The sequence below is a fragment of the Montipora foliosa genome, chromosome 2, assembly GCF_036669935.1.
Source record: "Montipora foliosa isolate CH-2021 chromosome 2, ASM3666993v2, whole genome shotgun sequence".
NCBI lineage: Eukaryota > Metazoa > Cnidaria > Anthozoa > Scleractinia > Acroporidae > Montipora > Montipora foliosa.
In genome coordinates this window covers 59,539,079-59,558,688 of record NC_090870.1, presented here as the reverse complement: position 1 = coordinate 59,558,688, position 19,610 = coordinate 59,539,079, and the positions used below count along the sequence as shown (strand labels likewise).

The window sequence follows — 19,610 nt, the reverse complement described above, 5'->3', positions numbered from 1 at the left end:
ATCACGCTTTCAGTCTTCTAAATTAACAATAATAGTAAATCCAGAGCAAATTCAGGGGTAGAGAATAGATCACTTTCATAAATGGCGACCACCTTTAAATTCTTTTGTATTTATGTTAATTAGACCTACTGCCCTCATTTTGAAACAAATATTCTTTTGAAATTTGGTCGTCGTAGCGAGGTCAAAAAGGCTTCTTTGCATGGAAACAAAAGAATATTTTATTTGGGCGCCATATATGAAAGTGGTCCATGGGTTGTTTAAATTCATGGAATACGTTGTCTCAGTCTGAGGTGTGTTGCAGCTCGTGTTCCTATAGTACATGTGACTAAAGTGGCATCTGGATCTACTCTAGCCTTCTTTTTTGGCGGCATTTTCACTTTGTCGAACGAGGAAACAACACTGAGCTTGGTAACCATTCCATCACGAATGTTTCCGGAGTTGTCGTTGTGTGTAAACGGTCAGGAATCCGAATATCCTTTCAGTGTAAACGCTTACGAATCCGAAATCATTAACGAATCCGGAACAATGTCCTCTAGTGTAAACCTAGTCTAAAGGTTTTCCCTTTCTTTTCCAGTTCCCGTCTGTCTATCGCGCTATTTACGAGGTATTGGATTCTGTGGACACCTTGATTGAGCTGTTGGTGAATTTCAGAGATAAGGGCATCGTTTTCTGCAAAACATGCTATCTTCTCGTTTTGTTATGCCGAGACGCGTCAATCGCATTGGACATTCGCAACAAAAAGAGGATTGTTCATGAGATCCGAAGTGTCCACAATATAACGGAACGTAATTATAAACTCGAAGCAAAGAGGAACAAGTTCAAATCCAAGGTTGAAAATATCACATGTCATTTGGCCCCGCCTACTCCATGTAAACTCACACCTTATAGGGGAAAGAAATCGAGTGCAGCTACATGGCAGAGCAGTGTCGAGGTTGCTACAGATCCTTTGGAAGCCGTGAGATTGCTCGTTCGAAGACTAGGCCTCGCAGCACTCGATAAATGACATGTATGAGAAGTGTTGAAAGCATTTTTTTAAAGTTTTAGTTATAATAATTTTAATTTCTTACTAAACTTCAACATAGTGGGTAGTTTTACACGCTAAGTACGTCCTGGGGAAAAGCGTTTTAGTTTGTAAATAAGCGGTTTGAATGCCGCGCGTTTTGCTGGCAAATGTCATAAAGTTTTCAAAGAACCAAGAAAGAATTTTAGAAAAGCTTTGTGCATTATAGAGTAACTTTTTAAACTGATAAACAGAACTTGGAGGAAAAAAGTGAACACGAATTTTAATCTTTTCTCACAGTTCAAAAACGAAATTGTTGAAAAAATATTGCTTCCTCGTGCAGGGTTACAGACGGTGCTGTTCCTACTGCACATGTACAAAACATAAGCTCAGGAGAGGCGCTAGAAGAGACCCCCGAGGGTTTAAAACGACGATCTCGTTAATACTCACATGTACACTAAGCAAATAACTATTAAACAACAGAGTAAACAAATATCGTCTCTTGCTTTTTCATTGTCTTGGTTTAACTATCCCTTGATCTCCGGTAACAGTACCCCATGTCGATTCACGTCACAGGTTTCTCACGAATCTCAGCCAACCCTCCTGCAATGTCTGCGTGAGCCGAACTTCCTCACTGGAAATCCACCTTTTTTAACATTTCTTTGTTTTTCTTCTCTTTGATCCTTTGTCCTTTTTACTTTCTCTTCCATCTCTAGTTCTTAGCTTTTTATTGGATTTTTTCATCGCTTCTTTCTTTTTGGAACCAAGAAAATATAATTAAAAAAAAAAAAAGAAGGGAAATAAATACACGTTAAACTTGTTTCACACCAGCAAACTCAAAACCTTAGCGCTAAGGAAGAAAAAAGCCACAGTGGAACCTGGAAAATGTAGTTCGTTCTATCAGGGTTTCGTTACATTTTACTGTATCCACTCGATTTGCCCCAAATACAACAATGGTCGGAAAACGAATAATTGAAAACATGTAAGAATTTATCTTCCAGAATGTAGTAAGAAAAAATTGGCATTTCTTTCGAGATATCATACCGAAGCTTTCGTGGAGGATCGTTTCGCGTTTTCTGTGATAAGCACCAAGCAATATTACTTCTGCATTTATCCTTAGGACCGCACGCATGCCGTCCTATCAAAAACTCCAGATTCGTTCTGCTAAATGCTTGTGCTCAGTCTGTGCGCACCTTATCAGGTCAAAGATCCGTGACGTATTTCCGTTCCCGGTACCTTGCCCGCCCGCCCTCCCACCTAAAAATCGATGTGCCAAAGCTTGTGCCCTGGCTCCTCGTGGGTCCAGTGAAGGTTGCGTTCTCCGTACGTCGAATGCAATTATATAATCAACACAATATCGCGTTACTGATTGGTCAATAGCAAATGCTTAAATAGGTTGTAGCGTACAATACTTAACTTTCTATGGAAACACTGCGATGGAGTAACTTATGAACTTCGTAATTGCACGTGCAATTTTAGAAACATCACCGGTGCCATAAATTACGAAATGCACTCGCGTTCATAAGATTTCCTATACTTATTTCGTTGTGTATTCTGCTACCATAAGGCTACCATAAGGCTTCCCTTACCTTTGTATTCAAAGTCCTTTTAACACCATGATTATCGTTTCTTTTATAAGTGTCTTTCTCCTCTGTAAAAAGATAATGAAACATGACAAATCTCAAAAAACTTCTGCAATTAAAGTGTCGAGACGATTTCTTTGTGCTCTTCTATCTTAATCAGTAAAGTCAGTGACGCATCAAACGCACTCTATGCAGGAATTATTATAATAAAATAACTGATTAAATTAAAAAAGAAATTAATTTAAACAAAACTAAAATAAGATGTTCCTTTTTCCGTCTTTCCCACCCCCCTCCCTTTTTTTTTTTCACTTTTGCCGCTGCGCGTTGGAATCAGAAGAATGGCGCGTTGTCCCATCTCATTTTCTCTGCCTCCTCGCTGCAGCTCGAGCACCGCTTTCGCATTTTCCAGTCAAGAAGAGGCAGTAGCCTCGAATTTCGCAACATTTCTGGAGCATATTTAAAAGACTTTCCTGCATAACACAGGCATTATACACTTGTGTTATCTTTTTTTTTATACCCCAAACAAAACCGCCAACTTTACAGGGTTGGCGTTTGCTTTCAATAAGAAAAATATTGGCTCATGGTTTTTGTGAAAAGTTTCAGCTGCTCTTGATCAGGGAGCTTATTCTCTCTGATACTGAGTTTTTTTTTCCACTACAGAGATAACGGGATCGTGTTAGTTTACCTTCAGATACGAATTCTCCACCCGAATCTCCTTGATCCTCTTCCATCTTTGTGCTACCTTCGTCTTCTTGAGATTCAGACTCAAGGTCAGACGGTACCCACATGTCTTCACCCGATTTCTCACTTTCAGTATTCTGTATCTCGCGATCTAAAAAACGAGAATCAAATTCAAAACGAAAAGGCGCTAGAAAACTGCTTCTCATGAAAGATTTGAGCATGTTTGCGTTTTTTTCTCTGTTACTGTCCCATAGAAAACACTAGGGACCAAATTATAATAACTCTACCAAGTAAAAAAACAAAAACACGACCTTCCTTGAAGCAACATATTATGCCAGGGATAGTTTACTAGGCTAACTTACAAAAGTCTTTCCTTGTTTGTTACCTTTAAAATGCTGGAAGCGAAGCCAAAATAGAGAGAATGATGTCGGTATAGAGTTAAAGAAAAGCTCAATTTGGGCAGGTTAAGATTATGTTTAAAAAAAAACTTGGCAAACTCACGTTTCTCCAGAGCTGTAATGAAACGCCTTCCAGTCACGTGCTTTTGGATTTGATGAGGAGTATTGTTGATGAACTTTTTTGTTAACTTACAGAAAAGCTGTTTTCTAAAAAAAAAAGGGAAAATGATCAAAGAAGTCTTTAATGGATACAGTTTGTCCATAACTGAACGCCTGTTATAGTGTATTCCGTTTTAGGAGTTAAAAGCAGTAAACTTGAGAGCTCAGAAACATACTATTGAACTACTTAGCTAGCTCTACATGAACACAGATGTGAAAATAAGAAGATGACTGCCATCACAAAGAGATAAACTACCAAGCCTTAGTTCAATGGATCCTTCCATGAAATAAAGAACTTACTTTTGCCCCTAACATACCAGTTTGAAGGGGATGCCATTAACATGGATAACTGTTTTCATGTCCCCCAAAAAATGGAAATGAAGATTAAATTTAGAAGGTAGAAAATTCAGCATTTTTATGTGAAATCCTGATTGCTTAATCTCTCTTGATCCTGTGATATTTTTCAAAGTACAATAAGAGAGATTGGTTTGCAACTATATAAATTCATACAGCAAATCAAGGGGATAAAAGAGTGTTCACAATAGTGTCTTTGACCCGCACAAATAACAGGATTTCAAGCTCAATAGTCTGATTACCTATTTTTCTCACTAGGTACAATGAACTCTTTGTATTCTTCAAAGCCAGCAATTTCATTTGGAATATCTTTGATCATACGTTGATATTTCTTTCCCTTTGCATAGTTCTCAAGGTCTGATAGTCTGACTGGGAGTTCATGTCCTGTAAGCTTACATCTGACCTGATATTTTATACAAATGAAAGAGTTTTTCAGGAATAAATTAAGAATCTGAGTAACCAGTAACACAAGGTCACATGCAACGTCTTATGCAAATACACAGTAAACACCCACATACAAGAACCTACCAATTAAGAACCTGTTAGACTAAAAATTTCATTTTAGACCCCCCCTTACAAAAGAACCAGGTTCGCCTAAGAAATTAAACAGGTTCTTAGTTTAGAAAATGACCTTAAAATTTCAGGCACCTGGAACAACAACTTTGATTTGTCATGTGGATTTTGAGAATTCTGGCCTGTACTGTTTGATTGCAAATAGGCTTCAGGCTTTGCAGGCCTATACATTTTAGATGTTCAGTTTTATATCATGATTTCATGTCTAGAACATTGAGGACATACATGTAAAGAACAAGAGAAGCTGTAGTTTTGCTTTATGGTTATTACTATGCGTATCTAGAAAAATTACATGTCCCAGCCTTAAAGCCACTTGCCATAGAGTAGATATCTTTTGTGGAAATAATAACCAATTTAAGAACCTAAATAGCCTAAAACCATTGTAAATACCATTTTTATAAGAAACAATTTAGCCTCACTTGGAAAAATCTTGGTTCTTATATGCAGGTCTTTACTGAATATTATGTGTAGAATGGATCATTCTGTAATCAGGCACTACATTATTAAATAATGTATAAATTAAAATTAACATTGTATGGATTAAATTTGAATCTAAACAACTGGAACCCTGGCTTATTGTGGGTGTTTAAGGAGCCCAATTCCTAAGATCCCACTGCCCCAACCCTATTCCTGCAATTTCTTTCTAGCAATCAGGAATCCAGGAATGCAGTACACTGCTTTTACAGTGCAACGCACTTTATCGTTGCCACCCAACAAACTTTCACATTTGACAATTATGTGTAAATATGTCAACTCAACAACCCATGTAACGCTGTTCAACTTACAACTGTGTGAACTTTGCAAGGAGGCCTGACTGTCAATCAAATTCACATGTCCTAATTGGCAGACAATTTGTAAAAAACTTTGTTAGGTGGCCACGGAAAGGCATGTTGCACTGTAAGGACAACGTAGATGAACCACACCACTTTTCCATAAAGCAATAAATATCACTTAGCACATAGTTCTACACAAAACACTTGATGTCAAACCTTGCACAACATATACAAAAAAACAAACAACAACAATCAGTCTTTGTAACGTCCCATTACCTTGATCCCTGGCTTAATGACTAAACAAAAATTGTACCCCATAACTTATAAAAAGTAACTTACAATCCAACAAAAGAGTTATCATTCTAAAGGCGAAGAGTACTGGCCCCCGAAATGTGTAACAAGCAAGCACTTTGATGCATTAGATTACTTTACAGGCTGTAATTGAATGAACCTTTTCAGTCTTTAATGAAAAAAAGTTTGGACTGCTTATGCCACATCAAATGTATGCTGCATCAGTATAAGCAGTGCGTAGTTCAAAAGTTAAGTACTTTGGCAAAAAAAGAGAGAAAACATTTGGTATCATCAAGGTTTCTTTCATATGCTTCAATTCAATTCAATTTTATGAATTCACACTATCCACAACACTTACACACAAAAACATCTATGTAATTAACAAGAGAAGATAAAAAGGAAAAATACACTAGCCTGAAAGAAACCTATAATTTATAATATTATTGTTTTTGTATGGTGTCCAAAGTAGCATAGCTTTCTGACTGGACAATGTCATATACATGTATGCAAACAGTGGTGGCATAAGGCTCAAATTACTTTACCTCTGTAGGGTCATGAAAAGTAAAATCAAAATAATAATGATAACAAAAACTCGGATTCAGTTGGGAAACTAGGAATAATTTTTACTCAGATATTTCATCAGCACTACTCAACAAACTTGAAAAAAATATTTGTGTTCTATCTCAAATTTAGAAGGTGCCGATTCCCAAATTTTTGACACGGAAAATTTAAAAGAAGCCTTGATAAGGGAAGACAATGCAAATGAAAAATTATACGCATCATTAATCATTGTTATGTGTAAAACAGGATATTCTAAGTTAACATAGTTAATTCCATTTGAGAAATTTCAAGAATTTTGTTATAATGTTCTGCACTCTCCTTTGCACGAGCAAGAGAGTGCAAGGAAGACGTAAGACATCTTGTTCTGTCAAGTGAGGGTAATTAATTAAGCTTGAATTGCCAGCACAGTCCCAGGCCATGATGCTATAAGATAGACAGGGTTATAAAGACTTTCCTAGATACTCAGTAAACCTTTTCTCGCCCTTGGTGATCTTTATAAAGCTCAAAATGAGGATTCCTAGCAAGAAACTCTTTCACGAGCCCTTCGTCCGCCATCTTGAATATTCCCTCGACACTGTGACGAGGTTCTCAAAGAGCTACTGCGCAAAATGGTTAGGGGAGAGGAGGGGTTCAAATGACTCGTTTCGTTTATCGTTGCCTCCAACTGAAGACGGAAAATTAATTACCTCCTTTTATATGCCTTATTCAAGTTATATTCTTCATGAAAAACTGTTAAAACTGTGTCTGAAGTGTGCTAAAAGGAAAGAAATGGAGAATACTCTTTTTCTCCACCCTGCCGTCCCACAAGTGAATTTTTGAACCATTAAAGATCAGTCACCATAGCAAAAAAACAATATGGCGGATGGTTGTTTCAATTGTCATTCTTTTCTTCCCAGAAAGAATCTGTGCCATAGGTTTATTATCACGTCATTATGACTGACCGTGGAAATTATTCGTTTTCTAGCCATAACCTTCAGACACCATCGATGAGGCAGTCCTTCAACAGACCTGCTAAGCTTCTTCAACAAAGGCAAATACAGCCTCCAGAAAATAGGGTCAGATTGTCCTCAAACATTGCTTCCGGGAGTCATCATGATACCTTGATAAAATCAAAGGAGGAAGATTCTCAAACAGCAAGACTTATTCCTCATCCACCATCATCTCCGCGATCGAGCGTTGTCGATACGAACCCTCGTTTAGCAGCGTTAAGTTCGAAAGGAATAAAACGATCTCGCCATGAATCACCACGGACGTCTCCATCCGGCTCGGAAGACGAGCACAGGATTCATAAACATTCTTCTGGTGTTGTGTTAGACCCTTTGCCTATGAGGCGTCGAGGAAGCACCGGTAGTTTAGATAGTATAGGTTCTACTGAATCCATAGATAGTCCTCGTAACTGGAGTAGAGGTAACAGAAATTTAAGAGGTGCAGAACCTTTAAAAGATATCGGTTCCGGAAAGGAAATCGTCAATAGCTTCAAATCTTACCAGAATAGTGTGAAAAATGATCATAGCAAAAAAATCTCGAAGAAGAATGTTGTTCATCCCATGAGAGTTACACAAGGGCAAAATGATCCAAAAGTGGAGATCTCTGAACATCGAGAAACAACACCTGTTGAATCAAACTCTGCTCCATCAAACGTTTTGAATAATAAGCCTCCTTCTGAAGATGAAGTCACTTTGTCATCTTCCAATGACAGTTTGACAAGTGTAAGCGACAGCGAGGAAGCTTCCATTAGCAACAGGGAAGTGCCGGATAGTAGAAATCAGGAGTTGGCTGTCCAGAGAGACCCTAATTCAACACTCCCAACCCTTCCAAAAGGAAATCATGATAGCACTCTTGGGGTAAACAGCTCTGGTTTGTATGAAAGTATTCACCAAAATGAATTCCCGCAAGATCACAATAACTCGACATCCGATTTACACAACCTTAGTAAAGCATTGGAGAAAGTAGTTACTAATGAAGGAAAGTATGCATCAGACACAGATTTGTCTGTACGATCCACAGGAGAAACGTCGAACATATCCGCCTTGTCTCTGCTTCCTCGTGTTTCTGCACAAAGAGCACGAACAAGAAGTGGCAACTTTTTAAAGGAGGAAATGGAACGCTATTTCCCTGATCACCAAATTGGCATATTCGTTGCTACCTGGAATATGCATGAAGAAAAGGTAAGGTATCATTAACAAATCCTTTGACTACAATATATTATCAACAACCTCATCATCCCCAAGAATGCTACTTGTATGTTTTACTCTGGTGAATGGTAAATTTTTTTTTCTTGTCAATGAGAGGCACTTTTGGGTCTAAATAAGTTGGGTCTTAATAGGTTAATCAGAGATTTAATCAAACTGTGGACTAAGTATAGTATAGAAGACAACTCTCTACACTTATATTGTCAACAAAGTGATTCATTGATCCAAACTTTTTTAAATTGTTGTCGGATGAAACTCGTTTCAGAAGTGGTAAAATGGTTCAACGGAGAAAATGGCACCTCCTTCTCACTCTCTCTGATTGAAGTAGTCTTTGGCAAGGAATTCTAAAGGCACAAAAAACAATGACACCTTTATGGTCTCAAAGAAACCTAACTTTACTCTCCTATTTGCCAAATACTATATAAATAGTCAAAAATTATCTTAAGAGGAACTATCCTTCAACAAATTTATCTCCAAACTTGTGGTCAGATATTCTTTTGAAAATAACATAATTCGGGGATAATTATTAACGTGTAAGATAGTGTCAAAATGGGAGCTATATATCAACTTAAATCCATTGACTTCCAGGGGTTCCCCATTGACGAGTAAAATTGTCTGGCATTAGACAGAGTAAAATACTAAGTCTGGCCAGTTTAGGCCAGTTTGGACGTTAAAGAGTTAACATAATGATAATTGCGTACTCCTGTATCTGTGTTTGTTTGTGTAGAAAATTCCTGTGTGATATTTTTTGTTCTTTCTTTGTCTTTGATGTTTATGAAATGTAAAAAAATAAAAGTAAAAATAAAAATGATGTGGACTCAGAAAGTGGAATACAAACCATTAGGTAAGGGTGAAACAGATCAGAGAAACTGTTTGAGCATAATTTGAACTTTCATGCACAGGGTGTTAAAATAACCAAAGAGGGAATGCTGCATTTGTAATTTTATATGCATATGGCTAGACATTCAGACTTGGACATGGAGATAAATAATGTTGCTGGCCCTGTATTATGACATCCATAAACACTGTATTGTGTTAGACTAGTGGGCTTTTCATTGTTCTGGTGTTTAGAATATGTGGTAAATAAAATTTGCTCTTGAGAAATGGATTATTGTCAATATTTGTGATGAATTGAGAAGCCTAAGGCAAGTCAGTGATGTACAAGATCGAGCCAGGTGGTGCCAATATCTCTATATATTTAGAGAGTTCAGGCTGGCTCAGTGATGATGGTTTTCTCTTCCAATTTCCCCACTGTGGTGTCATGCTCTTAGATAATCTCACTTGAGGATGATATGTGCCCTTTGTATTTTAGTATCTGTAGTGTGGAAGAGTGATTAGGGTCTATTTTTGTCATCCTCAATATCATCATTATTATCAATACAGGAAGTTCCCTTCTATTTGGATGAATTCTTAATACCAGATTCTACAGACTTCTTACAAGATCTTTATGTTGTTGGCTTGCAAGAAAGTACTTCTGCAAGGTACCTTAATGAAACATAAATAATACTGCATCATATAGACCTGTTTTTAAAAACAGTCACATTTTTCTTGGGTATTTGTCAGGCAATCTCATGCAATGTTTTTGGTTACCTTGTGTCTTATTACTTGCTACTGTTAATTTTGAAAAACCCCTTTCTTTCTGTCAAGATAGCTGCTAGTCCTTATGTATACCAATTAAATGTAAGATATATTCTCTTCCAGAAAAGAATGGGAGATACGTCTTCAAGAGACTCTTGGTCCTTCTCATGTGCTTATGCATTCCTGTTCATTTGGACTGCTCCATTTGTCTGTGTTCATAAGGAGAGAACTTGTTTGGTTTTGTTCTGGTATGGTTCAATTTATCAAAATAATGATGTATTTTTCAGTAACTTTGCCTTTTAGAAGGTATCACACAATGCAGGTGGCATGCACTCCGCTGCAAAGCAAAAAAAAAAAAAAAAAAAATCCCATGGATTAAAAGCACTTCTGAATCAGTGATAGTCTTAATATCAAAATGCATCTTTCATCTTACAGCTGTATCTGAAGATAGTGTTTCAACCAGAGTGGGGCATATGATAAAAACTAAGGTACATGCAATTGGATACTTCTTACTTATTGAGTTCAAGGGCCTTACTGTTTATGTCCCAACCCCCATTGTGTTTTTTCTGCTTTAATTTTACATGAGGGCCAGGAATTAAAAGGAAAAACAACTTAAGTAAGATGTTAATTATATTTCTTGAAAGTAAACTTGAGTGTTAATTATACATTGAAATTTGTGTGATGTGTCTGTACGATATGTGCTGGTACAGTAATTTGTCATAGCGCGGTTTTCAAATGGGTGTCGTAAAACAAAATACCAAAGTAATTACTACGACCAATCACAGCTGGTGCAAACAGTGCAATGAACCAATCCATATTCATAGCAATTCAATGTAAGCGCAGGAAAAATCACATGTGCAAAGTTGCGATTGGTTTTGGTTTTCCTTTTCCTTTTCATTGGTTGATAGACTGGCGCGAGATTTTTAAATAAGGCACTAAGCATAGCAATTGCTATCGTGTAATTTCTTTCAATAGTCATTTGAAAACTGCTCTATTATCCGGTGGTGGTGGGGGGGGGGGGGGGGGGTACGCTATATATCCCTGGGAGGGGAAGTGCGGCACGGCCCCTCATGCCCTGACCCTGTTTAAGACAAATATCGCTGATTTTCCTACCCATTTTAAGACAGAATTCCGATTTTTGATACCCTGTTTAAGACATTTAACCCAGTTTAAGACAAAAATTGGTAAATCGATACCCTGATTAACACAAAAAATGATAAATTCGATACCCTGTTCAAGACAAAAATCCCGAAAAACATACCCTGGCTGGCCGCACATCCCTATTAAGCTCTTACCGGGGTGTACCCCCCCCCCCCCCCCCGGTCTATTATACATATTATACAGCAGTAAGAAGTATCTCAAAGATATGATTATGTTGTTATCGCTAAAATTGAAGATGACATCTGATTTGAGTACAGCGACCCAATGTTGTCTTTGTCACAATTGAATTTTAATCTAAGGTTTAACGGAATCTGTCTTTAATTAAATCAACTTAGGGAAAAAAGTAGCTGACTTTTTGTCGGCTGCTGGTACTGTATGCTTCATGCCTCTTAAGCAGAACATCATTTGCCCTTGTTATACTGTGCATTATTAAAGCATGAAATTTTGGTGGTAACTGGTGTTATTTCTCTTAGGGAGCGTTGGCTGTTTCCTTCAGCATATTTGGAACCTCATTTCTTTTTATTGATTCACATTTCACTTGTGAGTTTTCTTTTTATGACATTAAGTTGCCCTTTTTGTTGCTTTGTATTGTGCCCTGTTTATGTCAACCATATCAGTGTCCAACCATGATAGGGCAATGTTGTCCTCTTTGTTGCAGCTGATGAGGGTAAAGCTATGGATCGTGTGAATGACTACAAGACTATCTCCAAATCATTGTCATTATCGCCCGAAAACAAGGGAAGGGTAACCAGTGGTTAGTACGGCGCGATTTTTATGGATTTGCCACTCAATGCCATTGAAAAGTATGTTACAGGAGACATTTCACAATCTAGCATACCTTTTAAAGAACTAAATCACCATGGAATAAGCCAAAGACATCATTGCAGACAGGAGAATTTGATTTTAATCTCTGTTCTCAGAGAAGAAGAAAAGGCTTGGGAGCAAGGTTGATTTGCACACGACTGAGAAATTGTTTGTTAAATTACTGCAAGGGAATAATAGTAAAAATCTAAAAATAGGCTCATGTTAGTCCATTCACGTATAAAAAGCTTAATCCCGGACTCCTGGCTGTCTTCGAGTAGGTGTTTCCTTCATTTGGTCTACACCTCATTAAAAACTGTAATTTAATTTGTATTGTTGTTGTAAGTTCTTGTTGGAGTGTGGGCGCCCACCCCACCCCTTCGACCAACGTTAGCCCCCCAGTATTGAGCCAAACCTCCTCTCTCTCTCTCCCTCCCTGTCTTTGTCTCTCTCTATCCCTTAGAGTGTTCCACATTTTATGTAAACCGGTTTGAAGTTTATTTCCTTCAATTTGCAAACTATTTGTGATGTGTATGCATTTGCAGAGGGAGATTCTACCGAAAACTTTGATCGCGTGTTTTGGTTGGGAGATTTTAACTTTCGTGTGAATCTTGGAAGATCACAAGTGGATGAAATACTTGAAAAATACAAAGACGAACAAAGACCTCAGTGTAAAGTTAGTTGCAGCTCTTTTGTTATTGAACTGATTTTTTGAAGTGCAACTGATTATCGGATTTACTATAAGCTATTCTATTCCTATTATTTTTATTCTTTACAGGAATTACAAGAGAACGATGAACTTCTCGATCTTATGGAACAAGGTAATTATTCATTGATTTCTCCTAACTAAACATATCCCGGGTGTCTGAGGAATTACAGGTAAATTTTTTTCCAAGACAGCTCGCAGGTTAGGCATTTATAATAACGCCAATCACAAAAGACGAGTCAAAAGGGAGGGAAATAATTTTCCGTCTCTCTTGCGTTCCGCTTCGCGTTCGGCTTGATGATTGTCTGTTGTGTAAGTAATTTCCCAGGTCCAAATAAATGTAGTTTTTTTACTCACGAGCCATCGCGGATTCCTCTTGCACCTTGGCAAAAAACTTCCCTCCGGCATACCCTCGGCTAGCGATACAGGACAAAATAACCGAGGAAGTCATAAAATTAAATTATTTCTTGTAAAAAAACCAGGGACCGGTTGTTCAAAAGCCGATGAACGCTAATCCCAGATTAAGAATTTACCGAGGCGTTTATTTCTCTTCTCCCAAATGCTGTTCAATGCTGATATTCTTCGGCAAAACTTTACATTTGAAGGAGTCAATCTTGAAAAACAAAAATAAGCAAAAGAAACCTTCACCAAAAAGTTTGAAACATGAAACAAAAGTTTACGTTAATCCCGGATTACGTTAATCGGCTTTCAAACAACCGGGCCCAGATGGTTAAAAAACATTTCTTAGCCATGCGCTGTCAACGGGCCGCTTAGTAGTGAAAGTAGGGAGTTTAAGCAACGGCGACGGCGACGCCACAAAGCAAGAATATTATTCGTTAAACAAAGAAAAAATTATATTTCTGTACGTGCGGCACACATGTCTGTGTCTTCTTTGCCGTCCTACACAAAACAACAACGTGAAATCACCAAAATTTAGGTTTTGACGACAACGTGAACATGAAAGGCAATGAATCATTCATTTCTAGCTATCTTTACTTTAATAAAACAGTTCGTACTAATCCACTTATATGATAGTTCGCCCGTTTTGTGCAACGTGAACAAGGTGGAATAATCGCGAAATACTTGCGATAACTTAACTTATTTTGGAGTGACCATTTCAGTGGTTGCCGTTGTGCTTAAGTTCCCTAGTCATACTCAGGAAGAGACTTGAAAAGGGCGATCATATCACGCGTGCGCGCGCTCTTGTCTTTCGCCTGTTAGGCAAGGTAATGTCTGGCCGTCTTGACAGACGATGCCCAATGCTCTTTCAAGTTAAAAATCAACGCCACACGCGTGCCTGTGAACACGGTGCACCTTCTGTTGTTGCTCCCAGTTCTGATGGACTCGAACAGGGCTTTGCCGAACGAACTGTCGGTGGTATCCCCTACATCTTCTTAAAGACCTCAGGTGTGCGATCATTTTGCATTCTAATGATATGTCCAAGCCATCGGAGTTGGATTTGCATGAGGATGCACCTCGAGGTTCGTTCCGCGTGTTGATACAGCAATACATAAATTGTCTTTATTTGGAGAAGTACAGCTGTGCTATTTTGTTAAAGTGAGTAAGAAAAATGAGTAGAATTGTGGCCTGTTTATTTACATGACAGGCAAGGTGTTTGTTGGGTTTAATGAGCCGCCGATAAGATTCTTACCAAGCTACAAGCACGACATACAGAGTGACAACTATGATTCGTCCTCAAAGAACAGGGTTCCATCTTGGACGGTAAGTGTTTTGTTTTCTTTTAATTGTGAGGCAGCGAACAGATCCTTCCTTGGCTACTTTTCTTTGTCTGATCTTATCGAGGGTGACCTGAGAGGGTGCAGTGGGACCATTCGTCACTTCCTGTCGGACAGGGAATGACCCAAAATAAAGACCAAAAATATTTAACGTTTCTTGGAAACTCTGTTTCCACCCCACGCTAACATGCAGTGAAGCTTCGTTGGTTCTCAAAACTCAGAAATTGGTCAGGTGTTTTTTCTATATCCTTTCTTTTTTGTTATGAAGCAGGTATTCTTCTTCTTGTTTGTAAAGACCATATGATGATTAATGAAAGAAATTATATACAAAATGAATCATATACCGAACTGCGGATATGAAATCGAGTAAAGCTACCGGTATGATCCTCGCAGTTAAAGCGTCGCACCGGTATCGCGAGGTCACGGGTTCAAACCCCATTGAAGTCCTGAATTTTTCAGGATTTTCTACGCAATTGCTAAAATTGCGTCCATAAGTGCGAGGATCATAGCTTTTCTTGATATATAATGATTATGGCTGATTATTTTCAGGATCGTGTTCTGTACCGCAGTGCTGATCCATCTAGCATCGAACCGGTGACTTACAGCAGTTGTGTATCGGTAAAAGTATCGGATCACAGGTAAAACATATAATAAATAAGATTTTGAGGAAGGAAGACGTGAGTTAACGAAATAAAAGTGACATCGTACTCAGCGAGCGCCACGGAACCGCATGATTATGTGGAATTTGATATGAAATGTTGGTTAGCTGCTGAAATAAATTAAGTTATTTTCTCGTCTAAAGCCCGGGCTTTTTCTTGAGAATGGTTGGCTATTATTCGATGAGTTACCGGTGACACTTGATCTACTTGACATTTTCCGATGTTCCGTTATTTTGCTTCTTTAAAGTCATTCCGCATACTCTGTTTCGCTTAATTTAGTGATTCCGCATGTCATGTCACATACCATTTTCGCAAATTTCTGCCGCCTTTTGACGCAGTTTTTCTTGCAACGTTTCTTTTAGGTTTGTTACCTCACATTTTGCACAAAATCTTGATCAGTGCAACTTACCCTGACACAAACATTTCGTTGACTGTTTCTTTTATTGATGTGGTAATCATTGCGAAGAGTTTATCCGGACTACATTCAGTGGTTCCGGCAATGACGCCTCAAATTTCTCAATGGGGTAATACGGTGTAATATCTCTCTTGCAACTTGCATCGCAACGCAAATTTTAGTGCATCAGCCAATGAGAACGCTCCCTTGCCCTCGTGCGATCATCGAGTGCGAAACAAAGTGCAAAGATGGTTGCCCACTGCAAAACCCTGTCGAGCCACTTAACTTGAGTCGGGACACGAGAAATTTCATGTAACAAGTTGCGACACAAGTTCCTTATGTCCAGCAATGCAAAGTAATTAGATGCATTTCCAATTTTGACATCCAACACGAAGTGTCCCTTCAAGATTAAGTATTTCCTACCTATTTATAACAATAAGTAAAGGTTAAAGGGTAGCGTTATTTTTAGGTCAGGGTAAATGTAGCAGTTTACTACATAAACACCAATGAAATATCAGGTGATCTTTCGCGCGAAAATATGATATCTTCACGCGTGAAAATGACATTTAATCTTCACATGTGAAAAGATCACCATTGCTTTAGTAACATAATAAAATCGCGCCGTTGTTCTTCGTAAGGACTAGAAATCATATTGAAGTGAAATGGTTTGGTATTTCATTGATGTTTATATAATAAAATTCCCCCGTTTTAATTCAAAATTTCTTAAAAACTCTATAAGCTATAGAGGCGCTATCCTTTGGAACGCTGTCTCGACTGATTTTACGGGCCAGCGTCCTGATTTTTATCGTAAAGTGAAGAAGGATTTATATTTTAAGGAACTTGATTTTAGCGCACAGTCGGTCCAGACGCTGCCTAGGCACTATCAAGATTTTAAATACTTTAAAACATTTTATATTTTATGCCTTAATTGCTGTAGTCTATTTTTTTAGATGTTAATATGTGAACTTTTGAATATCTCTTAGCCTAGAAATTAATTAATATTCTCTTTTTTATCTTTTACTATAGTAGTTGTGATCTGTAAGTAATGTTATCCCTATGTTAATATAGCTTCATATTGTAATTATTTTCACACGACCCCACAATGGTGCTTTTAAACCCTGTCGAGCTTTAAACCCTATCGTGCTTCGTGATGATGATAATGATGATAATAAACAAAACATTACATGACCGCTTGGAAATACGAAATTTCTCTTCTGGTGATGAAAAATATTTCACTCGTTCGCTACGCTCACTTGTGAAATGTTTTTTCAGCACTCGAAGAGAAATCTCGTATCTCCTCGCGGCCATGAAATATCCTCTATTTTATCCTTACTTGAGGAGCAGCACGTGACGTTAATTGTCGGAGATGAGCAAGGGGACACTTCGTGACGCTTATTGAAATCCGCATGCATTTAATTACTTGCATTTCTGTATATGTCTATATTTATCATATGGCCCACATTGCCCCGCGCGCGCTTTCAGTGTGAAAGCATTGGGAAAATCCCGGTATGAGGGCCGTACGCATTAGCGCAAGCAGGGCCGGAAAAAGCCGTACGGCCCCGACTAGGAACACGTACTGCTCCGTGCGATGCAGTTTTAGCGGATTTTGTCGCTTTTTAACATCCAAGTTATTTACAACCAGAAAAGCAAACGCAAACAACATATTTAATAAATTTTCTGTGCACATTTTTGTTCCTTCTTTTGTCAAAACTTCATATTCTGAGAGCTCATGAATATTGTAGAGACCATATGATTGTGAAATGTTCGTGGCTAGTCTGACGCGGCGTTTCGTCTCGGCCAAGAGATTCTTCAGATACCTTTAGAATTCAAAGGCAAACTCGTTGAGAATCGCGCCCAAAGTCCCGTTCGCCCGCTTTGGGTGCGATGCTCAACGAGTTTGCCTTTAAATTCTAAAGGTATCTGAAGAGTCTCTTGGCCGAGACGAAACGCCTCGTCAGACTAGCCACGAACATTTCACAAGTATTTGACAATAGTTTTGCTTTTGTATAGACCATATGATAAAATGCTTATTGACTGAGTTTAGTTAGGGACGGACAGGAAAATATTTTGCCCTCGGTCTTGGCGCACGGACCTAGTTGCGCTCGGTCCGTACTCCATGTTCTCTGGCCAAATATTTTCCCGTCCGGCCCTCCCACTCAGTCAATAGGAACAAATTCCATCATGGAGAACGCTATCACCGATATAAATTGTTAAAATGAATGTATATACCTTTGAAGTGCGGGTTATAGATGAAATTGAGAGAAGTGGTGCTCGCACTTACCTGGAAAATTTAAGCAATAGACCATATTCGTATTCTCGGTATTGGACTGGAACTAGCTTCCAATGGAGGCTAATGCGGGGTAATCTTTTCAAATGCAAATACTTTTTAATATATTCCCCCGCATTAGCCTCCATTGCAAGCTAGTTCCAGTCCAATACTGAGAATACGAATATGGTTTCTTACAGACGCATGAACAACTCAGCAGAAGTCCTGGGTTCGAATCCCGTTGAAGCCACCTGAATTTTTCAGGTGTCAATGACAAACAATTTCTTAAATTGTCCAGGATTATTTCTCTCTTCCTAAATATTGTAAGCTGTTATCTGTAGCAATGTGAATGATAGTCTCGTTTTATTTCTCTTTAGGCCTGTGTTTGGTATTTATCAAGTCAAACTTAATCCTTGCACAGAAAAGTAAGCAATTTTTAAATTCAATTCTTTATTTGTGCCAAGAATATTTAAATAGAATTCATCAGACTGGTCTGTACATAGAATTTTAATTGAGCGGGAAATTTTTGAAATTGCTGTACACCGAGATATTTATTACATAAATTAGATATCAAAACAGAATGAATTTTCCTCTAAATACTCGATTTGGAGCATTATCCTCTCTGTCGGTTTTTCGGCATTATAGTATTTTCCTTTTACCGTAACTTTAATTTTACTCTCCAGCATTCCTCTGACCGGGGGTTATTACATGCGTGATGTTTATGTAGAAGGTATGTTGTTGGTGTTTCATTTCATTTGGTGACATCTATGGTGTGACCCATATATCACAACTGTGTTCATTATTTCTTAAACAGCAAACCGCAGACGAGCTGCGGGTCCCAGAAGAGACGGACAAAGTGCCGTGTGTGTTATCTTGTAACAGATGGGACTGGACACGACATCCGGGATTGTAGAAGTACCTTGGGTCTACTGGCATGTTCTTAAATATCAACTTGCAATCCGTGCGTCGTCACTGTGCGTTGTCTTAAAGCATAGCCATTTCATTTTTATCAATTTTACCCCGCTTTTCTTTGCATTTGCAAGTATTCTCGATATTATCTCCAAGCACGCTCATTGCATGTTTCATTCAAGAGAGAGAAAGACATTTTTTAGTGTAAACAGTTGAATGGAGACGACAGATGGAAGGTGGCGATTTCGTTTTTTGTTAATTTATTTTAGAAATCTGGAAAACAAAGGAATTATGTTAATAATTAAATGTAATATATGCGATCCATTCACGGTGATGGGCGAGCACATTTGAACATTTTTAATTTAGAACAATAATTATGTTCAAGTTGATGCGATGAGAATGTTATCTTTGCTAAACATTTCAATTCAGCTTATTTAAGGTACAATTATATTCTCATTGGATAAATCTGACACATTTTGCCTCTTTTTCATGAGCCTGCATAGCTCGTAGCTGGCGGTATTGTTGGCGCGTCCTTCCTCATTCTCCGCGCGGCTTCGCCGCTCGTAAATTTGCCTCTCGCTTTTGCCTTTTCATCGATATTCACGTTAGAGCGAGTGACAGGCATGGCTCTTGTTGTTAGATGACGTCACAAATTTCTTTTCAATTAAGAAATTAGGAAATTATTATTCGCTTATTCGGTCAAAGTATAGATAAACTAATGTGAATTCTCAAAAGAAAAGTTGTCACTATTTTATTTGAACCGCGCCTGGCGTAACGTTTCTGAGAAGAAAATTGCAGCTAACCCTGTGAGCTGTCCATTGTTACACTACATGAG

The 19,610-nt window shown here is 38.2% G+C and overlaps 3 protein-coding genes across 4 annotated transcripts in view; 2 read left to right on the top strand and 1 right to left on the bottom strand.

Moving 5' to 3' along the window:
* Positions 1-1,129, top strand: part of LOC137991902 (abnormal spindle-like microcephaly-associated protein homolog) — a 34,287-nt gene extending 33,158 nt beyond the window's left edge. The window contains 1 exon segment of the mRNA XM_068836928.1: positions 575-1,129. Within this exon segment, the coding sequence (XP_068693029.1) occupies positions 575-1,003 (429 nt within the window). The 3' untranslated portion in view covers positions 1,004-1,129.
* A 137-nt stretch (positions 1,130-1,266) lies between these two features.
* Positions 1,267-6,959, bottom strand: LOC137993729 (surfeit locus protein 2-like). 2 transcript variants are annotated; one of them, XM_068839716.1, is made up of 6 exons: positions 6,845-6,959; positions 4,418-4,578; positions 3,766-3,869; positions 3,269-3,415; positions 2,590-2,651; positions 1,267-1,753 (listed from the first exon to the last, which is right to left on the bottom strand). In XM_068839716.1, the coding sequence occupies exons 1-6, from the start codon at positions 6,926-6,928 to the stop codon at positions 1,652-1,654; spliced, it is 660 nt and encodes a 219-aa protein (XP_068695817.1). In that variant the 5' UTR covers positions 6,929-6,959; the 3' UTR covers positions 1,267-1,651. The 2 variants fall into 2 exon arrangements, with proteins under 2 accessions (XP_068695817.1, XP_068695818.1); XM_068839717.1 differs by having other exon boundaries at positions 1,607-1,749.
* Positions 6,960-7,199: 240 nt separating this feature from the next.
* Positions 7,200-19,065, top strand: LOC137993724 (phosphatidylinositol polyphosphate 5-phosphatase type IV-like). The gene is made up of 13 exons (XM_068839710.1): positions 7,200-8,541; positions 9,949-10,046; positions 10,267-10,391; positions 10,579-10,631; positions 11,778-11,844; positions 11,963-12,058; positions 12,651-12,781; positions 12,884-12,926; positions 14,418-14,533; positions 15,097-15,185; positions 18,244-18,291; positions 18,550-18,596; positions 18,681-19,065. Exons 1-13 carry the CDS (start codon positions 7,306-7,308, stop codon positions 18,743-18,745), a joined length of 2,214 nt encoding a protein of 737 aa, XP_068695811.1. The 5' UTR covers positions 7,200-7,305; the 3' UTR covers positions 18,746-19,065.
* The last annotated feature ends 545 nt before the right edge of the window (positions 19,066-19,610 follow it).

Bases quoted from the DNA above. Each gene is read 5' to 3' on its own strand.
- LOC137993729 (XM_068839716.1), bottom strand. From the start codon at position 6,928: ATGGCGGACGAAGGGCTCGTGAAAGAGTTTCTTGCTAGGAATCCTCAT. The intron at 3,870-4,417 runs GTAATCAGACTA...TTTTTTTTTTAG, and splicing joins GTACCTAGTGAGAAAAATAG to AAAACAGCTTTTCTGTAAGT. The intron at 1,754-2,589 runs GTAAGGGAAGCC...GGTTCCAAAAAG, and splicing joins AAAGGACTTTGAATACAAAG to AAAGAAGCGATGAAAAAATC.
- LOC137993724 (XM_068839710.1), top strand. From the start codon at position 7,306: ATGACTGACCGTGGAAATTATTCGTTTTCTAGCCATAACCTTCAGACA. The intron at 10,047-10,266 runs GTACCTTAATGA...ATTCTCTTCCAG, and splicing joins CAAGAAAGTACTTCTGCAAG to AAAAGAATGGGAGATACGTC. The intron at 12,782-12,883 runs GTTAGTTGCAGC...TATTCTTTACAG, and splicing joins AACAAAGACCTCAGTGTAAA to GAATTACAAGAGAACGATGA.